General features: G+C 39.3%; 1 protein-coding gene across 12 annotated transcripts in view; it reads left to right on the top strand.

Annotated features, from left to right (window-relative positions):
* LOC128700122 (transformer-2 protein homolog beta) overlaps positions 1-4652 on the top strand; it is a 119010-nt gene extending 114358 nt beyond the window's left edge. For 11 of the 12 annotated variants that reach the window (XR_008408717.2, XR_011394087.1, XR_011394084.1 and 8 more), the window contains one exon: positions 1823-4652. Coding sequence is in view for 1 of the 12 variants with exons in the window: in XM_053793072.2 (XP_053649047.1) it covers positions 1823-1874 (52 nt within the window). In the remaining 11 variants the exon portion in view is untranslated. The remainder of the gene's footprint in view (positions 1-1822) is intronic. The other variant, XR_011394085.1, reaches the window with a different exon arrangement.
* Positions 4653-26034: the final 21382 nt, after the last annotated feature.

Raw genomic sequence — 26034 nt, 5'->3', positions numbered from 1 at the left:
CCTCCTGTTCTTCAAGTTTCTCCTATGTATGGACTGATGAAGCCACTGTGTGGCGAAACGTTTCCTCAATAAAGATACCCAAGAGTTGCACATGTCTCTAATTTATCAACATGTCGGTTCTCTGAACCATTCATCTACAAACCTGTCACACTGCAACTTCTTGGGATCACTTTCATATTGTTCGATGATGTTTTTCTTAAATTGTCATATTTCTCACCTTTACCAAAGGCTTGGCACTAGGAGCTTTCTTTAGAGCCATGGTAGCTTATTTAGTACTTGCAAGCACTAAAATGAGTGGAATATTATGAAATATTTCGTAGGAGCACGTGAGGGGACCTTCGCTCACTGGTAAACAATGCCAGACTGGCTGGGTAGGGAGGCCGCCCCGGCTCACACTGTGCGTACATGTCCCGGACGGCCTACTATTCGCGAGTCAATCTACGATTAGCGAGCCCATGTTTATACGAAAATATCGCTATGATTTCCGAAATCTACGATTCTCGAGAACTACGATTATCGAGGGACCACTGTACTGATGACAGTTGAATGGAGGTGATATGGAGTGTAACTACATGGTATGATGAGAGTAGTGTGTGGATTCTAAGTCTTCGCTCCCAGCATCACTGCCGATGGGTTGAGGGTCAGGCAAGGCAGTAGGGGTAGTGGCAGGCTTCCTTGTGAAGAGCATTGTGATGGGCAACTGAGACCATTTCCTCTTCATATCTACAGAGTTTGGTAGGAAATTATGCTCCTATCAATGTTGTTCATCACCTTCAAAGCCCTCAACATCGATGGGTCTGTTGTGTACAAATTGTTTGAGCTGTGCTGTCATTCTCATCACTTGCCCCAGTTCTTCAAGGGTGAGGGCTTGAGGTTGATTGACCTCTGCAACACTCTCCTCTTCTTCATCCTCATTTTCTGCCTGCACTATCTCCAACAACTTATCATTTAGGCTGGATAATGACTTGATTGAGTGGCGGGTAGGCTGGCTGCTAGTTGCGGGGATCAGAGGGAGGGTAGTAGGGATGTGCGGGTGGCGGGAAACTCGAATATGATTTGGTGACTGGGAATTCGCGAATGTGTGAAGCCCGTGAATGTTGAGGGAGACCTGTATACTGTATATATTTTTTTTTGCTTCAGTGGGGTGGGTGCATTGGTGTTTGTTTTTATGTTAGAAAAACTATTTAACAAGACAATTTGTATCAGTGCAATATCACATAGCCTCAGCCTCATTCCAGCTGAAGTGGTCATGTGTTATGGCATAATGATAATGGTTCTGTCTTTAATACAGTACTGGTTTTTTCTGTCAGGTATTTACACATCAGTATGAAATCATAAAATTACTGCACTTGTATACTAATAAATTTGTTGAAACCTACCCTAACCTTGCAAATGAGGGTTATACAGTAACAGTGTTTAATGGACTTTCTATGTACAGTATGTATTAGTTTTGTTAGTTTGATAAGCTGTTAATGGATATAAACATCATAGAGCATTATGAATCATATTACGTTTTCAGAAGGATTTTCTCATTTTCAGAACTGGAAAGAAATTAATAAAATTATATTGGTGCATTAAATGCAGCTTGACCAAGTGTAAAATCACGGACATGGGAAGATTTGATGCGATTTATTAAATTTTGACTCGTTTATATTTTTATGGTTATAAAAGTTTTGTCATGAAATGGTTTGTGGTTTGTAGACTTGTTTTCATTAGCTGTAGTTTCCTGTTAGTAAAAAAAAAAAAAAATTTTGCAATTCTTGTTATTTTAAATTAGTGTAAAATTTTTATTTTTAAAGTTTGGTTTTGTATTTCTTTCTAGAGCCCATCGAGGAAGGCTACGCCACAGGTCACGATCGAGGTCACGTTCTTGAGGATTGTCATCAAAGATTTGGCAGACTGGGATGCAGTACTGGTATTCCTCTTTGAAGAACCATACATATTTGGTTTTACAGTGAACATATTTACAGAACTATGATGCATGTTATAAGCTCTAAGACACTTCCAGGATATATGGAAATGTTTAGAATGCCTTCATTTCAAATTATTTTTTGACATCTATCATCATTTGTTAAATTTTTTGAGTACTATATACTTATTTTTGAAGTATTGAGGATTATATTATTGAAGTTACTAATGTAGAAAATTGAATGTGGTCATTTAGCACAAATTTGAAAGTGTTACCTGGGTCCCCAGACTAATATATACTGTTCAATACTTATATGGCTTTTCTTTAACTTGGTAAATACATTTAGTTTAATTAAAGACTATGGTATTTCTTGGTTATAGAAGCTGTGTTCAGTAAAGAATTAGTGAAGTGTACAGGCTATGAAGAGATTCTGCAATAACATTGGGCACATTCCATTTTTTATGCCTTTGGAGCTTGTAATCTCTTCAGAATTTGTACAATATACCTTAAATAAAATTTCCTGCACTCCAGTTCTTTAAATGTTAACTTGCTAAACCAGTTTGATGACATTTAACTAACATAACAGGTTGTTAGCAGTGTTATGATCTTAACACTACAGATAGTCATGGGCATCAGAAATAGTATCAACAAAGCAATTTAGAAATTCTCTTGTACATCCGTGAAGGTTCTACGAGGAATTAAGCTCGCAATCCACATGATTTTATAGTAGCTTTTCTGGCTCGGACACAGTTCAAACTTTCTGATCATTACCAGAATTGGAAGATATTGGCATTATATTGTGTATTAAAAATTTTTCTGGATCTTCTTTTAACAAACTGGCTGTATCCCACCGAAGCAGGGTGGCCCAAAAAGAAAAACAAAAGTTTCTCTTTTCAAATTTAGTAATTTATACAGAAGGGGATGGATGGATGTAAACATTAAATACATACGTTTTGATCTGTTTACCATGCAAAATAGATTTAGATATGTTATGGAAGTTATTTTCATATACTGAGAAATCTGGTACCTTCTAACACTTTAAATTACACATACTATATTGTTTACCCATAACAGTTGAGAAAGTTTACTACTAAATGGTATGTAGAGAGATTTAATTGATTAAACATGTTTGCTCCTGGAATTTAGCAGAACATGGAACAAGGTAAAGATGTTAGTTGGGTGTTAAAAATGGAATAATTTGGTGTATTTTGAATTCTACATTGTTTTCTGCTATCAACTTGCTGGGCACTGCTACTCACTACTATGGAAAATACTGATAATTTTTTTATTGATCTTAAAAGCAAAACTATAATTTAGAAACTTGAAAAAGAAGTGCAACAGTGAAGATCTCTGTCAGGGGGTTCTCTAGTCCAGTGAGTGACAACAGCTTAATGAACTGACCAGCCTATAGAAAAATCTAAATGCATAAGTGTTTCAAGTATGGCTGATGGACTTGGGTAACCAGTTCATTGTGATGACCCTAAACTTAAATAATTTGAATTGCATTATAAAACCATTCATGGCTGTTTTGTAAGTGGTTTACCTAAACTACAGAGTAAAAGCTGTTCTTTAGGGAAGATGTTTTAAAACGGTTACATGGTCGTAATGAGCTGTGAATAACAGGAGTATGCGTATCCATGGAAAACACTAAGCCTGATAGTCTTTTGGTGCTGCATGGCAGAGGTGGAAGATGACAAAGGGGGGAAGGCAGCATTGAGGGAGACAAGTGATTTATAGAGGTATGTCAGTGGCATATTGAATATTCTTGCAATGTAGGGCCAAGAGCTTACATTATTGTGACCTGAATTTATTTGCAGTAATCCATTGCTGGTTAGAAAGTATTTTTGAATATGCTGTGTTGCTAGTTAGCAATTTCTTCTGTTTGTCCTCTACAATTAAGTCTAATGGATACTAAATGTTATCCTTTGATTTAATGTCAAATCTGAGATGATCCAGCAGATATTTGTTTTAGCCTATTCAATAAAGGGGAAATCAATTTTTACATTACTTAAGTTTAATCTTCAGCCGAGTATAGTTTGCAGCCTTATATATATATTTTTTTTTATACAGAAACTGCTGGGCTGTATTTTTTTAATTGATTGTCAGTATAGTGTTGATTTTGCAGGGTTAATTAGTTCTCATTACTTATGCCAAAGCTGTTTCTGAAAATACATAAAAATAACCTTTTATGTTGGTAATGTGGTTTTCATTATCCGTCATAGTGGGTAGTGATGTATTGTATAATATAAAAATCATTTAGATGTACACTTAAGAGGATGATTACCCTGAGCTTTTGAGTTTTTATGCAGTTTATGAATAGCAGGGTCAACTGTTTTTGCTTTACCAGTGATTTACTTGTCAATGATAAATAAAACATTAGCTTTGCTGAAAAGGTCTCTTGATGCTTGGAAAGATTATTTTGCTTTAATTATTTTAGAATAATTGTTCAAATTTGATTCCTTTTAGTTTGCAGAAAATTGTTTCAAGAAGTTGCAGAGGGGAATGGGCAATGCCAAGAAATTTTGTGTATTATGTTTGGCTATTGAATATTTGGTCCAAAAAATAAATGCTTATTTTTTCTATATGCTGTCATCTCATTTCATATAATTGTATGCAACGTAGTGAATGGTTATACGATGACAGAATTTACTTGTAAAATCTATTGTTTTGATATGGATGTGAATTCAAATTGAGTAACTGTATTTTTGTTGTGTATATGAATTAATAAATCATGATTTATTTATTTTTCATTTGTATGACCTTGTATGTTAGTATGTACTATTAGGTGGTTTTGGTAAGACAGGTGTAACACCTTGTCTTGATACCTACACCCTTGAAAAGAGGAGACAATGCTGGTGAAGGGGGGTCTTAATCCAGGGATTTGGAGTCATTCATTCCATGGCTCATACCTTATTACCTTGCATTTCTCAAGCCCTGTGCAACCTGTAGAGGTTGAGCATTTCCCTATGAAACAGTTAAGGCTTATGGCAATCTTGGTCCACTCAAGATTTTTTATATTAATGCACTATAGTTTACTAGATATGTGCTTCCTGACAGTGTGGTGCGAGGTCATTTATTAGACTTTGCTAGTATTTTTACAGCTGAACTATGCCATTCTCATTGCAGTTATCTGTATTGCATCTATGCCTACTTCAAAGTTTGTAATCGTCTCTGATTCCTTCAGTGCTTTGCAAGCTATTAAAAAATTTGATACACCTCATCTCCTAGTTCTTCGTATACAACTTCGGTTATGCCGCATTACTAGCAAAATAAAGAAATCGTTTTCTGTTGGGTCCCTGGTCATGCTGATGTTCAGGGCAATGAGCAGGCAGACTGTTGCATGATCTGCAGGAAATGACCTACCAGTTTGCTTTAATCTCTACTCACCTTCGCAACTGTTGGCAACAATGTTGGGCCGATATGACTTGTAACAAATTATATTCCATCAAACCAAATTTGGGTTTCTGGCCTCCTTGTCATCGATACCGAGGTTGGGAGATGATACACTCGTCTTCGCATCGTCTAACTTGTGGGTATCTCATGGAGAGGCGTCCTGTTCCACTTTGTGAGAACTGTCTAGTTCCTGTTTCAATTTTTCAGCTGTATGGCCCTTGTGGTTTAGTGCTTTTTGATCATAATAAATTTTTCGTATTTTATTGGACTGTCCTGTCCAATGAACACAATTTTCCTCCAACGCCCTTACTTTATTTTCCCTAAACCAGACGAACCTCACATATGACCTATAGACACAGCCAACAAATTTAATGTCTTCTTCTCAGATCAGATGACTCACAGGTAAGGACCCACGAGGGGCAAGTGGGGAGAGGGCGAAGAATAGACAGTGAGAGGAATGTCTCAAGTTGAAGAAAGAGTCAGGACTAGACCCAACTGCTAAGCCTGGATAAACACTGACGAAGACGATGTAGAAGGCAACAGAAAACTCTGCAGGTGCTGACTGCATCTTGAATGGCGATAGGTGGCTGCAGGCGACAAAGGGAGGAGCTCATCGTTGATTGGTCAGTTCATAGAGGTTGGTGGTTACCTGGAGTCGTGGCGTTGTTTTGCGATATGTATTGCAAATTTGAATTCAGTTCCGTTTTCAAGACGTTTAAAACGTTGTAGAGGGAGCAAATTTATACGTGTCAGCAAGTGGTGTTGGCTGGAATTTTTTTCTTCTAGTTGTTCTTCAATGGTCTGTAGAATAGTAGAAAGTTCAATTTTACAAAGAGCTCTAGCTGTGCAGGAAGAATCGATGGTAAACTCGACTTTCTTTTGGATGAGGCGAGAATAAAGTTTCAAGAAGCAGCATTTCTTGTTGATACTTTTCTGGAGTGTAGAAGTTGATTCCAATCCATGAAGCATATTTTCCAGTATCTTCTTCGTTATCATGTTGAAAGTCGTGAGATGGTGATTTTGGTGCTGGTTTTTCTTTCTTGTTAAGTGGTGTTGAAGGTGGAAGTGAAGATTCGTTGTCATCTTCAGTAGATGAATAGGAAGATGTTTCTGGTGGTAAAGCTTCTGATTGGTCAGTTTCAATGAGTGGCGGTGGAGGCTTCTCATTGGACGTTGTTGGTGGTGTTGGAGCTACTGCAGCAGAGGTGTTGATTAAGTCCTTGGTGAATTTGAGAATTTCTTCAGAAGGTGGAGATGCTGGAAATGTTAATGCAAATAACTCGTTGATAGTAGAGTTAAAGGATCCAGGTACAGCCATGTTCTGCATGTGAGCATATAGTAGACATTATGTCACATGTTGGAGGAGTGATGGTGGTGGTGGAGGTGGCTTGATTAGATGCTTGAAGTAATTTTGTAGTGTCTGCTTGTAACTTTGTAATTGCCGCACACGTTGGCATGTTGTTAGATTTTTGCTGCATCTTGTGATTTCTTCATAATATGAAGAAATCACAAGATGCAGCAAAGAAAAAATCTTTACTGTAGGATCAAAGCTAGCAAGTCAAATTCCTAGCACAAATACCCAGCCGAGCGAGTACCTCACTGGCAACTACCCAATACTCTATTTCTAGCTCCAACTAATTCTACTGAAGTGTCTTCCTCGTCATTAAATCATTACAGACCAAAGAAGGCGATCTAGATAACGTGCCACCATTCATATATAAAAAAGCTGTGCAGTGGAACCTCAAAAATTGAACTTAATCCGTTCCAGGAACTAGTTCTAAATTCAAAAAGTCTGAAATTCGAAGCAATATTTCCCATAAGAAATAATGGAAATACAATTAATCCATTCCAGAAACCCAAAAATATTCACACAAAAAATACATTTTATAGAGATTAATTACAGTTTTACATACAACAAATACTATAGTTTTATATGTATTACTATACATAATTAAAATAACATTTTTACTTACCTTTATTGAAGATTGGTGATGGCATCTGGAAGATAGGGAGGAGAAGAGAGGGAGTTGGGGTTAGTGTTTGGAAGGAGAATCCCCCTCCATGACTTCAGGTAAAGCCCTCTCTGGGGTTACTTCCCTTCTCTGTCTTTTAATGCCACTAGGACCAGCTTGAGAGTCACTGGACCCCTGTCTCACAAAATAACTGTCCACAGTCCTGTTTCTGGCGCCTCTTTAACATTTCCCTAAAATGGGACATGGTTCTGTCACTGAACTTGATGCAAAGATGGCTTGTTTCAGCTTGCTCAGGGTGGTACTTCTGCACAAACATTTGGACATCATTCCACTTGGCACAAATCTCCTTGATCTTTGAAGAAGGCACCTCATCCACTCCCTACATTAACACCTTTCGCAACATCAGCTTCCTTGATTTGTTCTTTCTTGGACAGGATAGAACCAATGGTCAACTTGTTTTTCCCTTACATCCTGGCAAGCTCAACAAGTCTCGCACCACTCTCATACTTCTGTATTATTTCCTTCTTCACATCTATGGTGTTTCTCACTTTCTTTCCCCTCAAGGAAGGCTCCTTGACGCTGGTGAGGGGCTTATCTGTGCTCCAGTTCCACATAATCCTACGGGTTTAGGGGTACCACTAGCAAGTTTCTTTGGGCCCATGGCAGCTTATTTCACAGTCCCACAAACGCTAAACACAGCGAAATAATCGTAAAATGCGTGAATGAGAGCGCAGATTAGTGTTCACTTAAGTTTAAACAAAGCTAGACTGCTCAAGGCGCCTGCGCGGGGATGCGGACAGAGCGGCCGGCAGACAGGTCCCGTACCCGGCGGTCCGAAAATAGGGGCGCATTCGATAATAGGGACACAGTTTGTCCGAAAAAATGGTCCTATTTTTGAACCGTTTGATATGTGATACGTTCGATTTTTGAGGTTCCACTGTACTTGAACTGTCACCCATTATTGCAACAATGTTTAACAAATTTATAGCATCCTCAACCTTCCCATCTATACTCAAGACAGCAAGGGTCACCCCAATCACAAAGAAGATCCAACTGATTTAAACAACTACAGACCCATATCAAACTTGCCCTTACTTTCCAAGATATTTGAAAAAATAATACACAACCGACTTTACTCCTACCTTACATCCAACAACATACTTAACCCACGCCAGTTTGGGTTTAGACCAAAAAAAAGTACAAATGATGCTATTATACAAATGCTTGAATTAATATACACAGCTCTCGATAAAAATGAATATCCCCGGGGGCTCTTTATCGACCTATGAAAAGCATTTGTCACAGTTGACCACAATCTTCAAACTGAATCATTATGGCATCCTATCTTAACGACAGACACCAGTATGTACATGCAAATGGAGTCAACTCCGCTATCCAACCTGTAGCTGTAGGAGTCCTAGGCCCACTCCTCTTTCTCATCTACATTAATGATCTCCCCAATGCATCCCAACTCCTTAAACCAGTTCTATTCGCAGATGACACTACATATGTCTACTCCCATTCAGACCCAGCTGGGCTTGGAAACACTGTAAACAATGAACTGCTAAAGATGTATGCTTGGATGATGATCAACAAATTCAACAGACAAAACATACTTCATGCTGTTTGGAAACAGAGCCTCAAATATCCAACTTAACATATAGTTAAGTGGTTCCCCTATATCAAGACATGGAGGGCAAATTTCTAGGTCTTCTCCTTGACTGTAATCTTAAATTTCAGTCCCATTACCCTGGGGAGGTTATCCGAGGCCTGGGGAGGTTATCTGGGGCCCGGGGAGTTTATCTGGATACACAAATAACCCGCACATAAAAGAGAAGCTTACGACGTTGTTTCGGTCCGACTTGGACCATTGACAAAGTCACACTAACCAGAGGTGGAGCAGGACGGCTATATATAGGCAGGAAGAGGTGGTGGTGGTAGTAGTAGTAGTAGTACAAGAGTTGTATATAATACCGACAAGATGAAATTAAGACACATGCACAACACCCGGGCATCCCCATCATAGACGTTTCGCCATCCAGCCAGCCACTGGATGGCGAAACGTCCACAACAAAGACAACCAGACGCCGCACATGTGTCTTAATTTCATCAGTAGTTGTAGTAGTAGTAGAAGAAGAAGAGGTAGTGGTAGTGGTAGAAGTGGGAAATAAAAAGGACGAGCCAGTCAAATACAAAGGAAGGGGAGCACTGCAAGAGAGCTAATGCCCACAGAGGGAGAGCAAGCGCACAGAGGTGCGTGAAAGGGAAGTGGTGAAATAAATGAAGAAGGAACAGAAACACGAGACATGAGAGAGAAAGACAACCCAGAGGAGCAAAGGAAAGAGGAAAGGGGAAGGGGAAGAGGAAGAAGAAGAAAAAGAAAAAGAAAAAAATGAGGATTCAGGTTAAGTCACGGGTGTTCTGAAGTTTGGAGCATTTTACAATGTAGTGGGAGAGGAAGGCATCTACAGAGACGAAGCCAGGGCTAAGGTTCATACAAGGAAAGTTGTGTATTAGAGAGGATTCAACTAGACGGCGACTGTTCGAGTTGGAAGTAGGGAAGACAGTTTTAGCAGAAGACCAGTCAATAGGATGGCTATGATCTCTGACTCCATTTGCATGTACATACTGGTGTCTGTCGTTAAGATAGGATGCCATAATGATTCAGTTTGAAGATTGTGGTCAACTGTGACAAATGCTTTTCCGTTTACTGTAAACCTATGCACAGTGGCATGTACATTCACTACTTTTCCTATCATGCTTTCCCTGTCAAGAAAAGTGTTCTTATCTCCCTCTTTCTCTGTGCCCTCCGCATCTGTGATCCTCAGTTCCTTCCAGCAGAAATTTCCACTCTTCATAATTCGTTCTCCCGTCTTGGCTACCCTTCCCATTTCATAGACTCTGCCCTCTCACGTGCTAAATGCAATTTCTTCTCTCCCAAACTCTCTACTCATGAGAACTCTTCTATCCTCTGCCTTCCCTACATTTCCGGTCTTTCTAATCTCAACAATTCTCTCCGTCCCTTAGACATCAAGCTTACCTTCCGCCAGACTAACACTCTTCACACTAATCTCGTTCATACCTCTCCTCCCTCTACAGATGTTCCTGGTGTCTACTCTATTTCTTGCTCCTCCTGTCCTCTTCAATACTTCGGAGAAACTGGTCGATCTCTTTCTGACAGACTTAGGGAGCACAAAAATAGTGTTAGGCTTGCCGACACTAACAATGCTCTTTTCTGTCACGTCAGAGATCATAGCCATCCTATTGACTGGTTTTCTGCTAAAACTGTCTTCCCTACTTCCAACTCGAACAGTCGCCGTCTAGTTGAATCCTCTCTAATACACGACTTTCCTTGTAGGAACCTTAGCCCTGGCTTCGTCTCTGTAGATGCCTTTCTCTCCCACTACATTGTAAAATGCTCCAAACTTCAGAACACCCATGACTTAACCTGAATCCTCATTTTTTCTTTTTCTTTTTCTTCTTCCTCTTCCCCTTTCCTCTTTCCTTTGCTCCTCTGAGTTGTCTTTCTCTCTCATGTCTCATGTTTCTGTTCCTTCTTCATTTATTTCACCACTTCCCTTTCACGCACCTCTGTGCGCTTGCTCTCCCTCTGTGGGCATCTAGCTCTCTTGCAGTGCTCCCCTTCCTTTGTATTTGACTGGCTCGTCCTTTTTATTTCCCACTTCTACCACTACCACTACTACTACCTCCTCTTCTACTACTACTACAACTACTGATGAAATTAAGACACATGTGCGGCATCTGGTCGTCTTTGTTGTGGACGTTTTGCCATCCAGTGGCTGGCTGGATGGCAAAACGTCTATGATGGGGATGCCCGGGTGTTGTGCATGTGTCTTAATTTCATCTTGTCGGTATTATATGCAATTCTTGTACTACTACTACTACTACCACCACCTCTTCCTGCCTATATATAGCCATCCTGCTCCACCTCTGGTTAGTGTGACTTTGTCAATGGTCCAAGTCGGACCGAAACGTCGTCGTAAGCTTCTCTCTTATGTGCGGGTTATTTGTGTATCGTTCCAGTCACGGTATTGTGCCTTTTTTGTTATTTAGTTTATCTGGAGCCTGGGGAGCTTATCCGGGGCATGGGGAGGTTATCCGGGGCCTGGGGAGCTTATGCCAGGCCTGGGGAGGTTTTCCGATTAGGTTAGGTACCATAAACGACTCTCCTTACCCTGTACCACTAATATATCCTTACCTCACCTATGGTATTTGTGCCTAGGGCTCAACCACAGCCTTAGACCCTCAATAATCCAACAAAAAGCTGCTGTGTGGGTGATAACCAGCTCCTGTGCTAGACAGCACACCCCACCACTTTTCAAAAGACTCAACTTGCTAAATATACAAGACATACACTTTTTCTTGTGCCTAATACATATATAGAACATTAAACTCCACAGTAAGCCCTCCCCTAAAACTACTACTAGACATTTGCAACAGAATGCAAAGCCACAATACAAGGCATAAGGCACTTTTCAACATCCCTCGAGTCAGTCTCTCGCTATGTAGTAACGCTATGCACATAAAAGGCCCCAAGATCTGGAACTTGTTACCAGAACAGGTCAAGGATTCCCTGACGGCTTATAAATTGAGGACTTTGCTAAAAAATCATCTTATCTCACAATATTAACCAAATCAACCAAACATCTGCTAACTAGTTTTATTATGTGACCTCTAGGCTCTTAATTCTGCAAATCCATAAAATAATCTTATTTCTCAATATTAACAAAATCGGCCAAAACATCTAATTAGTCTTATTATGTGACCTGGCTTTTTAATTCTACCATTCAATAAAATATTACCACCTGCACCATTACTTGTAAGGTAGATTTTGTGTGCAATATCAAGCTTATTTTACCAAACCCTACTCACTTGTATTCTTGTATTAAGTTTAAATAAGACGTAAAACAGCTAACCACTATTGTCTAGTTTTAAGTATAGTTACTACGTATTAGGATCAGTTTGCCTGAAATGCCTCGGCATCATAGTGGCTATCTTTGTATTTAGCAAATCACAATTATAATTACACATTGTTACCTTTACAAAGAAATAAACTTTACTTACCTTTGACAGACTCCCTCCGACTTTTTGACAGCAGCTGATTACACAAACTTCGATAATCCTTCCTTTAATATTCCACACAGCCCCTCCTAACTTTACCTTTGTGATCATCTCCACCAGTTCCTATCTTGCAGTGCTGTATGACCCTTTAGATTATAATAATACTAGATATGTCAGTTGCTCCGATGCTGCCAGTCTTAATGTAACTTGAATATCAGCCATCCTAATCATGACTATTACATCTTGCATTACAACAGCAAGAGTTAACTCTTGCTGTTGTATGTGCAGACTACAGAGGTGGTTTAGGTATTCATGCATTCCAAATTGCACTTTTATCATCTTAATGTTTATGGCCTGCATAGAGCCAAAAATGCATTTAAATTACTGGGAATGTCTTACATACTCATGGGAAAGAAATATGACAATATATACCTGAAAAGTACTTGAGGGCCTTGTCCCCTCAAGGAAGGTTCCTTGATGCTGGTGAGGGGCTCTTGATCTAGGTAATTGGATCTGTGCTCCAGTTCCCTGAATTAAGCCTGAATACCTTCCACATCCCCCCCCCCACAGGCACTGTATAATCCTACGGGTATAGCGCTTCCTCCTTGATTATAATAATAAAGAGGGCCTTGTCACATATGTACACTGCCATAACATACTGGAGTGAGAAAGATGAGGAACTGCAAAATAAACCTAGTGAAAAGAAGGGGCATTACGGCACAATACAGCACTGTATGACCCTTATGGAACAATAATCGAAGACTGTACCATTGTCTGTGGCCCAAGAATAATTCAACTTCTTACTAGAAGACAGAAATTGCTGGGAGAAGCATTTTCAAGAGGAAACTGGACAAGTATCTTCACTAAGTGCCAGATCAACCAGGCTGTGATGGATATCTGGGTTAGTGGGGCACCAGCAGCAACAGCCTGGTTGACCAGGCAAGCACAAGATGACCCTGGCCCAAGGACAGATTCAGGCTGTAGAAAAACTCTGATTATAATCACGGGGGAGAGCTAAAAATGTAGGATTACACAGTGCATGTGGGGAAGGGAGATAGAAGGTATTCAGGTTCAATTGGAGTACAGATCCAACTCCCTAGATCAAGAGCCCCTCATCAGCATCAAGGAACCTCCCTTGAGGGGTGAAAAACTAAAAAATCAAAGCTATATCAATTCTGTACTAAAGATACCATAGGGATCTTACAGCACCTGTCGAATGGTAGGTGATGAGTATTAATCATCATCATCTTGGTATATAGTGTCTACAGTTATATAATCCCTCTTGGGAGGGGGGTGCCTTGATGCCAACGAGGGATCTTGATCCATGGAGTTAGACCTGCCCTTCCGTTACCCTAGGTACTGTATAACTCCTACAGTAAATGAAATACAGTGGAACCTCAAATTTCGAACTTAATCCGTTCCAGGAGCTAGTTCTAAATTCAAAAAGTTTGAAAAGTGAAGCAATATTTCCCATAAGAAATAATGGAAATACAATTAATCCGTTCCAGAAACCCAAAAAATATTCACAAAAAAAATATATCTTATAGACTATAGATTTACATGCACACAACAATTTTGTGTTGCAAGTCAAATCTTACTCCAAATTATTGTTATTCATGGTTGCTACCTGTCCATTTAATTCTGTTTACCACTACTTTTTTTAGTCCCTTTTATATTTGTGAGAGTCCCAAAACTATCTTTTGCTAGCTAGTACCAGCTACCTCATATTTTTCTACTTTTTATAGTGCAATTAATTGCTCAACATATACATTACAAATCAGATCTTACTCCCAAATCAATATTATATAGTGACTATCTGTCCATTTAACTTTGTTTACCATTACTTAATTTAGTCCCTTATATATTTTCTCCTTTATTCTAGCTTTATATAACTACCTTAGTTCATATATTCACAATTGTTAAAATAATCAAAGTGCTATTCTCAGGGGCTAAATTGTAATAAGTTCACTATTTTGCCATTATATTCCCAAGCTCATTTATTTTTTTTTTCTCCTCGTCCATATAGTCACATTTATTAAAATACTCCAGGTGCTGTAGACTACCTCAGATGCTACTGATTTTTGCTTTTAATACATTGTTATTATTATATTTATTAGCTCCTTTATTTTAGCTGTAAATATCTACTGTAGTTCATAAACTCGCTTGTTAAAATAATTAAGGTGCTATTAGATGCTTAAGTATATAACTGAATTATCTATTCCATAATAATCCCTTTTTCTTTAAATTTTTTACAAGTTTTAGATTAATCATGGAGTCTTAGTCATAAGTCTAGTTGTAGATTCAATATAAATCTTATATCATTTTACTCAGAAAATCTAGTTTGTAAAATTACTCTCATCCTATGATTACAGGCATAGATCCTGATGTAAACTTTTTACAAAATGAATTACACGAATCAACCAGTAACTGTAATTACTACACAGCAGACCATTACATTACTCAGTGCAAACAATAACATAACCATCTTTAACTACATTGTCAGATCCTTGAGCAAACATTATGATGACCTCACTGCATTACTCAATTCCCTTCATTCCAATATATCAATCATCACACTCACAGAAACCTGGCTTAAACCTGATATTACAGATGTCTATACCATTTCTGGCAACATGGCCATACACAACTGTAGAACAGATCAGCAAGCAGGAGGAGCAGCTATATACTACTCAAATCAAATTGAATGTATCAATAAATCTTGCACAAGGGACGAACATGGAGAATATATCATAGCCAAATTTAAATCAAGACCTGCAAAAAACCCTCAGTTATAAACATCTACAGAGTACCACAGTCAAACATTTATCATTTAGTGAAAAACTAGGAAACATGATTACTGATGCACACATGAATAAAGACCACCTACTACTAACAGATTTCAACATAAACATACTACACGACCAGGACCCACAAGTAACCACATTCACAAACACAATGAGTAACTGCCTGTTGCTACCAGCAATATCTAAACCTACAAGAATCACTGAGACAAGCATCTCCTTAATAGACCACATCTGGACAAACACCATATCCCCTTTAAAATTAGGCATAATCACAGACAACATTACAGACCACTACCCAACCTTTTTCATAACTAATCTGGGCAAACTGCCACAAGACATCACTAAAGTAACTTTCAGACTACATAACGAGACAGCAGTTAACAACTTTATAGCATCTATGAATAACATCGATTGGCAAAATGAGCTCGAAACATGTACAGATATGAATGAATGTATAAATAATTTTCTAAAAAAAGCCCAATGCCTCTATAACAAACATTGCCCCAGAAAAACTAAACAGATTTATTTATTTATTTTTATTTATTTATTAATTTGAACATGATACAGAGAAGTACAAGGAATACAATTTTTTAAAGTGCAGCATGCCAAAGCCCCTTGTATGCAGAGCATTATGGGGCTTTGGCCCCATAAGTGTAAAGAGACTGAATAATCTCTGACTAACACCAAGTATCCTCAAATCCATTAACACAAAGCACAAATATGAAAAACAGTATAGACTGGGTCAAATAACCAGAGAACAGTCAAAAAGTTACTCGTCAGCACTTACCAGCCTGATAAGAAGGTCAAAAAAATTGTATTATGAAAATAGATTACATAACATCAAAGGTGATATGAAAAAAAAAACTGGAAAACTCTTTCTGAAATTCTTGGAACAAAAAAGTTATACAAAAGCAAAACAATCAGACTAACAAAATCAGATGAACCCCTACTCACTCCAACCGAAACAGCAAACAGACTTAATGTTTTCTTCTCCACCATAGGAAAACACCTAGCAAACAAAATACCAAGCACAAACACCTGTCCATCAGACTACCTCATAGGTACCTATCCAAATACGCTATTCCTAGCTCCAACCAACCCCATTGAAGTTACGCTCATCATAAACACCCTTAAAAACAAGGCAGGAGACATAAACAACTTGCCTGCTTTTATATACAAAAGAGCTTCTCAAGTATTGTCACCAATTATTGCAACGTTCTTTAACAAATCCATTGAATCATCTACCTCCCCAACAATCTTCAAAATAGCGAGGGTCACTCCGATCCATAAAGAAGATGACCAAGCTGACTTGAATAACTGTAGACCAATATCTAACTTACCACTGCTCTCTAAAATCTTTGAAAAATTAATTCATAGATGGATCTATTCCTACCTCGTTTCACACAACATATTAAACCCTTGTCAGTTTGGATTCAGGAATAATAAAAGCACAAATGATGCTATCATACACAGGCTAGAACTAATATATACTGCACTTGAAAAGAAAGAAGTCCCACTGGGCATTTTCATTGATTTACGTAAAGCTTTCGATACAGTCGACCATGAACTGCTGTACTCCAAATTAATGCACTATGGTATCAGAGGCCACTCCCTCAACTACCTAAGATCATACCTTAGTAACAGAACTCAATATGTGTATGCAAATGAGTTAGAGGTATTGGGAAGATGGAGGTAATATTTTGAGGAATTGTTAAATGTTGATGAAGATAGGGAAGCTGTGATTTCATGTATAGCGCAAGGAGGAATAACATCTTGTAGGAGTGAGGAAGAGCCAGTTATGAGTGTGGGGGAAGTTCATGAGGCAGTAGGTAAAATGAAAGGGGGTAAGGCAGCTGGGATTGATGGGATACCTGGAGTTTACCTGGAGAGAGTTCCGGGGGTCAACGCCCCCGTGGCCCGGTCTGTGACCAGGCCTCCTGGTGGATCAGAGCCTGATCAACCAGGCTGTTGCTGCTGGCTGCATGCAAACCAACGTATGAGCCACAGCCCGGCTGATCAGGAACTGACTTTAGGTGCTTGTCCAGTGCCAGCTTGAAGACTGCCAGGGGTCTGTTGGTAATCCCCCTTATGTGTGCTGGGAGGCAGTTGAACAGTCTCGGGCCCCTGACACTTACTGTATGGTCTCTTAACGTGCTAGTGACACCCCTGCTTTTCATTGGGGGGATGGTGCATCGTCTGCCAAGTCTTTTGCTTTCGTAGTGAGTGATTTTCGCGTGCAAGTTCGGTACTAGTCCCTCTAGGATTTTCCAGGTGTATATAATCATGTATCTCTCCCTCCTGCGTTCCAGGGAATACAGGTTTAGGAACCTCAAGCGCTCCCAGTAATTGAGGTGTTTTATCTCCGTTATGCGCGCCGTGAAAGTTCTCTGTACATTCTCCAGGTCGGCAACTTCACCTGCCCTGAAAGGTGCCGTCAGTGCGCAGCAATACTCCAGCCTAGATAGAACAAGTGACCTGAAGAGTGTCATCATGGGCTTGACCTCCCTAGTTTTGAAGGTTCTCAATATCCATCCTGTCATTTTTCTAGCAGATGCGATTGATACAATGTTATGGTCCTTGAAGGTGAGATCCTCCGACATGATCACTCCCAGGTCTTTGACGTTGGTGTTTCGCTCTATTTTGTGGCCAGAATTTGTTTTGTACTCTGATGAAGATTTAATTTCCTCATGTTTACCATATCTGAGTAATTGAAATTTCTCATTGTTGAACTTCATATTGTTTTCTGCAGCCCACTGAAAGATTTGGTTGATGTCTGCCTGGAGCCTTGCAGTGTCTGCAATGGAAGACACTGTCATGCAGATTCGGGTGTCATCTGCAAAGGAAGACACGGTGCTGTGGCTGACATCCTTGTCTATGTCGGATATGAGGATGAGGAACAAGATGGGAGCGAGTACTGTGCCTTGTGGAACAGAGCTTTTCACCGTAGCTGCCTCAGACTTTACTCTGTTGACGACTACTCTCTGTGTTCTGTTAGTGAGGAAATTATAGATCCATCGACCGACTTTTCCTGTTATTCCTTTAGCACGCATTTTGTGCGCTATTACGCCATGGTCACACTTGTCGAAGGCTTTTGCAAAGTCTGTATATATTACATCTGCATTCTTTTTGTCTTCTAGGATAGAAATGTTAAAAAGCAGGTGGGGATATAGTTTTGGAGTGGTTGGTGTTATTATTTAATAAATGTATGGAAGAGGGTAAAGTACCTAGGGATTGGCAGAGAGCATGCATAGTTCCTTTGTATAAAGGCAAAGGGGACAAAAGAGAGTGCAAAAATTACAGGGGGATAAGTCTGTTGAGTATACCTGGTAAAGTGTATGGTAGAGTTATTGAAAGAATTAAGAGTAAGATGGAGAATAAAATAGCAGATGAACAAGGAGGCTTTAGGAAAGGTAGGGGGTGTGTGGACCAGGTGTTTACAGTGAAACATACAAGTGAACAGTATTTAGATAAGGCTAGAGGTTTTTGTGGCATTTATGGATTTGGAAAAGGCGTATGACAGGGTGGATAGGGGGGCAATGTGGCAGATGTTGCAGGTGTATGGTATGGGAGGTAGGTTACTGAAAGCAGTGAAGAGTTTTTACGAGAATAGTGAGGCTCAAGTTAGAGTATGTAGGAAAGAGGGAGATTATTTCCCAGTAAAAGTAGGCCTTAGACAAGGATGTGTGATGTCACCGTGGTTGTTTAATATATTTATAGATGGGGTTGTAAGAGAAGTAAATGTGAGGGTCTTGGCAAGAGGCATGGAGTTAAAAGATAAAGAATCACACAAAGTGGGAGTTGTCACAGTTGCTCTTTGCTGATGACACTGTGCTCTTGGGAGATTCTGAAGAGAAGTTGCAGAGGTTGGTGGATGAATTTGGTAGGGTATGTAAAACAAGAAAATTAAAAGTGAATACACGAAAGAGTAAGGTTATGAGGATAACAAAAAGATTAGGTGATGAAAGATTGGATATCAGATTGGAGGGAGAGAGTATGGAGGAGGTGAATGTATTCAGATATTTGGGAGTGGACATGTCAGTGGATGGATCTATGAAAGATGAGGTGAATTGATGAGGGGAAAAGGGTGAGCAGTGCACTTAGGAGTCTGTGGAGACAAAGAACTTTGTCCTTGGAGGCAAAGAGGGGAATGTATGAGTGTATAGTTTTACCAATGCTCTTATATGGGTGTGAAGCATGGGTGATGAATGTTGCAGTGAGGAGAAGGCTGGAAGCAGTGGAGATCCCATGTCTGAGGGCAATGTGTGGTGTGAATATAATGCAGAGAATTCGTAGTTTGGAGGTTAGGAGGAGGTGCGGGATTGCCAAAACTGTTGTCCAGAGGGCTGAGGAAGGGTTGTTGAGGTGATTCAGACATGTAGAGAGAATAGAGCAAAACAGAATGACTTCAAGAGTGTATCAGTCTGTAGTGGAAAGAAGGCGGGGTAGGGGTCGGCCTAGGAAAGGTTGGAGGGAGAGGGTAAACGAGATTTTGTGTGAGAGAGGCTTGGACTTCCAGCGGGCATGCGTGAGCGTGTTTGATAGGAGTGAATGGAGACAAATGGTTTTAAATACTTGATGTGCTGTTGGAGTGTGAGCAAAGTAACATTTATGAAGGGATTCAGGGAAACTGGCAGGCCGGACTTGAGTCCTGGAGATGGGAAGTACAGTGTCTGCACTCTGAAGGAGGGATGTTAATGTTGCAGTTTAAAAACTGTAGTGTAAAGCACCCTTCTGGCAAGACAGTGATGGAGTGGATGATGGTGAGAGTTTTTCTTTTTCGGGCCACCCTGCCTTGGTGGGAATCGGCCAGTGTGCTAATAAGAAAAAAACAAATGCAAACTCTTCCACCCAACCAATCACAGCAGGAGTCCCACAAGGAAGCGTCCTTGGACCACTCCTCTTTCTCATCTGCATCAATGATCTACCGAATACATCACAGCTACTCAAACCCATATTATTTGCAGATGACACTACATATGTCTTTTCCCACCCAAACACAGTCCATGCTGAATTACAGGAAATATCTGCCTGGATGATGACTAACAAACTTACCCTATTTCATTCAGTTTGGAAACAAAGCTGCAAATGATCCAATTAACATAACGCTAAATGGATCATCAGTCACAAGACTCTCAGAGGGAAAATTCCTAGGTATCCACCTTGACAGTAGCCTTAAGTTCCGGACACACATACAACAAATCACCAAGAAAATCTCCAAGACTGTAGGCATACTATCAAAGATAAGGTACTACATTCCACAATCAGCTCTCCTGGCACTGTACCATACACTCATATACCTTTATATGTACATATGGAATTTGTGCATGGGGATCAACAACATCCAATCACCTAAAACCCCTCATAACCCAGCAAAAGGCAGCAGTAAGAATGATAAATTCCCTCTCCCGCCAGCATACTCCACCAATTTTCAAAAGTCTGAATCTGCTCGCCATTAAGAACATCCATACTTATACATGTGCCTACTACATACACAGAACAATACATGCAAATATATACCCTCCACTTAAACTTCTCCTCACCAACCTAAACAGGACACATGACCACAACACAAGACACAGATCTCTTTTTGATATACCACTGTGTAAAAACTATGCACATAAAGGGCCCCAAAATATGGAATTCATTACCATAAGATATTTGGGAGTGGACGTGTCAGCAGATGGGTCTATGAAAGATGAGGTGAATCATAGAATTGATGAGGGAAAAAGAGTGAGTGGTGCACTTAGGAGTCTGTGGAGACAAAGAACTTTGTCCTTGGAGGCAAAGAGGGGAATGTATGAGAGTATAGTTTTACCAACACTCTTATATGGGTGTGAAGTATGGGTGATGAATGTTGCAGCGAGAAGGCTGGAGGCAGTGGAGATGTCATGTCTGAGGGCAATGTGTGGTGTGAATATAATGCAGAGAATTCGTAGTTTGGAAGTTAGGAGGAGGTGCGGGATTACCAAAACTGTTGTCCAGAGGGCTGAGGAAGGGTTGTTGAGGTGGTTCGGACATGTAGAGAGAATGGAGCGAAACAGAATGACTTCAAGAGTGTATCAGTCTGTAGTGGAAGGAAGGTGGGGTAGGGGTCGGCCTAGGAAAGGTTGGAGGGAGGGGGTAAAGGAGGTTTTGTGTGCGAGGGGCTTGGACTTCCAGCAGGCATGCGTGAGCGTGTTTGAGAGGAGTGAATGGAGACAAATGGTTTTTAATACTTGACGTGCTGTTGGAGTGTGAGCAAAGTAACATTTATGAAGGGATTCAGGGAAACCGGCAGGCCGGACTTGAGTCCTGGAGATGGGAAGTACAGTGCCTGCACTCTGAAGGAGGGGTGTTAATGTTGCAGTTTAAAAACTGTAGTGTAAAGCACCCTTCTGGCAAGACAGTGATGGAGTGAATGATGGTGAAAGTTTTTCTTTTTCGGGCCACCCTGCCTTGGTGGGAATCGGCCAGTGTGATAATAAATAATTAAAGTAACCCAGTCTGAAAATCAATTTAAGACTTCTCAAAAGCCACTTAATCACCTTAGACTAAATGCTAAATACTCAGTACACACATACTCATCTATGTACTCCCACATCATAACTGAAAATCACTTTGAACCTTTTATCCATTGTTGTCAGGAATATAATTGAATCAGTGTTTTCTCAAAAAGTATGTTTGAATATAAATATATCTTTGTATTATACAAATTTTGATTCATTCATAATTAATATTCTACTGTACAACTATGAAATAATTACTATCCTACTGTACAACTATGATATACTCCTTAGCGTTAAGTAGACTGTAAGCCAATAATGTTAATTGGCCCATAATGCCTAGGCAATATAGAGGCTCTCTGCATTGCAACCCACTACTGTAAATATAAAATCTCAATGTACTCTTTGCAAAGACAAAATAAATAAATAAATTGTGTACAATTATGTATTAATAAATTTAAATAAACATATAACATTTTTACTTACCTTTATTGAAGATTGGTGATGACATTTGGAAGATAGGGAGGAGGAAAGAGGGGGTTGGGGTTAGTGTTTGGAAGGGGAATCCTTCTCTATAAGGACTTTAGGTATCAAAGCCCTCTCTGGGGTTACTTCCCTTCTCTGTCTTAATGCCACTAGGACCAGCTTGAGAGTCATTGGACCCCTGTCTCAGAAAATAACTGTCCATAGTCCTGTTTCTGGTGCCTTTAAGATTTCCCTAAAATAGGACATGGTTTTGTCACTGAACTTGTTGCAAAGATGGCTTGTTTCAGCTTGCTCAGGGTGGTACTTCTCCACAAACATTTGGACATCATTCCACTTGGCGCAAATCTCCTTAATCTTTGAAGAAGGCGGACATATCTGGTACCCGGAGGTTCAAAAACAGGGGCAAGTTCGATAATAGTGACAAAGTTGGTTTGAAAAAAGCGGTCGATTTTCGAAGAGTTCGATAAGCGATACGTTCGAAATTTGAGGTTCCACTGTAACAGATTATTACTGAAATTTTAAATGTTATTATTTTATTTTAAAAGCAACCACTAGGATTCTTGGATAAATGTTAAATATGTAATTAATTTCAGAATATTTATTGTACAACATGGATTCCTATACTGTACAAACTTTATGGTTTTTCATTCTTATTATATGAAGGTAATGTACTCTTATGGTGATGAGGTGACCTTTTACTATGGGGTATGGAGTCACCTGATGATGGTACAATAGTTCTCATGTCAGTTGTATGGTGAGAGTGAGAAGTAATCCTTCACCAGCCACCAGTGGAATCTTGTCCAAGGAGACCTCAGATCTGAAGGAAGATAAACAACTCAACATTTCTAGTTTTAATAAATAGATCCTGAGTGAGAAATAACATACAGTGTACAATAACAGGAACATGAACAATGGATAAACGTCACATTACCTTGGATAACTCCCCAGAGAGAGATTCACACCGACTTTTTTTGGGGTTATCCTAGGTAATTTACACTATGTATGATCTACCGTAGTTCATAAACTCACATTTGTTAAAATAATTAAGGTGCTATTAGATGCTTAATTGTATAACTGAATTATCTGGACTGTAGTAATCCCTTTTTCTTTTAAATTTTTACAAGTTTAAGAATAATTACAGAGTCATATTCATAAGTCTAGTTGTAGATTCAATATAACTCTCATATTATTTTACTCAGAAAATCTAGTTTGTAAAATTACTCTCATCCTATGATGTAAACTTTTTACTAAATGAAATACACGAATCAAACAGTAACTGTAATTACTATACAGCAGACCAAGCAAAGACATTACTCAGTGCAAACAATAACATAACCATCTTTAACTACATTATGATGACCTCACTACATTACTCAATTCCCTTCATTCCAATATATCAATCATCACACTCACAGAAATCTGGCTTAAGCCTGATATTACAGATGTCTATACCATTCCTGGCTACATGGCCATGCACAACTGTAGAACAGACCAGCAAGGGGGAGGAACAGCTATATACTACTCAAATCAACTTGAATGCATTGATAAATCCTGCACAAGGGATGAACATGGAGAATATATCATAGCCAAATTTAAATCAAAAGACCTGCAAAAACCCCTCACAATTATAAACATATACAGAGTACCACAGTCAAACATTTACCACTTTAGTCAAAAAGTAGGAAACATGATTACTGATACATACATGAATAAAGACCACCTACTACTAACAGGAGATTTCAACATAAACATACTACACGACCAGGACCCACAAGTAACCACATTCACAAACACAATGAGTAACTGCCTGTTGCTACCAGCAATATCTAAACCTACAAGAATCACTGAGACAAGCATCTCCTTAATAGACCACATCTGGACAAACACCATATCCCCTTTAAAATCAGGCATAATCACAGACAACATTACAGACCACTACCCAACCTTTCTCATAACTAATCTGGGCAAACTGCCACAAGACATCACTAAAGTAACTTTCAGACTACATAACGAGACAGCAGTTAACAACTTTATAGCATCTATGAATAACATCGATTGGCAAAATGAGCTCAAAACATATACAGATATGAATGAATGTACAGTATAAATAATTTTCTAAAAAAAGCCCAAAGCCTCTATAACAAACATTGCCCCCCAAAAACTAAACAGATCACAGCAAAGAGACTGAATAATCCCTGGCTAAAACCAAGCATCCTGAAATCCATTAACACAAAGCACAAATACGAAAACAGTATAGAATGGGTCAAATAACTAGTGAACAGTCTAAACGTTACTCGTCAGCATTTACCAGCCTGATAAGATGATCTACAAAATTGTATTACGAAAATAGACTACATAACATCAAAGGTGATATGAAAAAAAACTGGAACTCTCTTTCTGAAATTTTTGGAAATAAAATGTTATCCAAAAACAAAACAATCAAACTAACAAAATCAGATGAACCCCTACTCACACCTACTGAAACAGCAAACAGACTCAATGTTTTCTTCTCCACCATAGGTAAAAATTTAGCGAACAAAATACCAAGTGTAAACACTTGTCCATCAGACTAGCTCCAACCAACCCCATAGAAGTTACACTCATCATAAACACCCTTAAAAGCAAGGCAGGAGAAATAAACAGCTTGCCTGCTTTTATGTACAAAAAAGCTTCTCAAGTATTGTCACCAATTATTGCAACGCTCTTTAACAAATCCATTGAATCAGCTACCTTCCCAACAATCCTCAAAATAGGGAGGGTCACTCTTATCCACAAAGGAGGTGACCAAGCTGACTTGAATAACTATAGACCAATATCTAACTTACCACTGCTCTCTAAAATCTTTGAAAAATTAATGCATAGACGGATTATTCCTACCTCGTCTCACACAACATATCAAACTCTTGTCAGTTTGGATTCAGGAATAATAAAAGCACGAATGATACTATCGTACACATGCTAGAACTAATATATACCACACTTGAAAAGAAAGAAGCCCCGCTGGGCATTTTCATTGATTTACGTAAAGCTTTCGATACAATCGACCATGAACTGCTGTACTCCAAATTAACGCACTATGGTATCAGAGGCCACACCCTCAACTACCTAAAATCATACCTTAGTAACAGAACTCAATATGTGTATGCAAATGATACAAACTCTTCCACCCAACCAATCACAGTAGGAGTCCCACAAGGAAGCATCCTTGGACCACTCCTCTTTCTCATGTACATCAATGATCTACTGAATGCATCACAGCTACTCAAACCCATATTATTTGCAGATGACACTACATATGTCTTTTCCCACCCAAACACGGTCATACCAGCAAACACAGTCAATGCTGAATTGCAGAAAATATCTGCCTGGATGATGACTAATAAACTTACCCTGAATACTGATAAAACCTATTTCATTCAGTTTGGAAACAAAGCTGCAAATGATCCAATTAACATAACACTAAATGAATCATCAGTCACAAGACTCTCAGAGGGAAAATTCCTAGGTATCCACCTTGACAGTAGCCTTAAGTTCCGGACACACATACAACAAATCACCAAGAAATTCTCCAAGACTGTAGGCATACTATCAAAGATAAGGTACTACGTTTCACAATCAGCTCTCCTGGCACTGTACCATACACTCGTATACCTTTATCTTACATATGGAATTTGTGCATGGGGATCAACAACATCCAATCACCTAAAACCCCTCATAACCCAGCAAAAGGCAGCAGTAAGAATAGCAAATTCCCACTCCCGCCAGCACACTCCACCAATTTTCAAAAGTCTGAATCTGCTCACCATTAAGAACATCCATAGTTATTCATGTGCCTACTACATACACAGAACAATACACACAAATATAAACCCTCCACTCAAACTTCTCACCAACTTAAACAGGAC

Source organism: Cherax quadricarinatus, chromosome 74, assembly GCF_038502225.1.
Source record: "Cherax quadricarinatus isolate ZL_2023a chromosome 74, ASM3850222v1, whole genome shotgun sequence".
Classification (NCBI taxonomy): domain Eukaryota; kingdom Metazoa; phylum Arthropoda; class Malacostraca; order Decapoda; family Parastacidae; genus Cherax; species Cherax quadricarinatus.
Note: the sequence above shows the minus strand (reverse complement) of the source record. Positions and strands in the feature narration are given on the sequence as shown.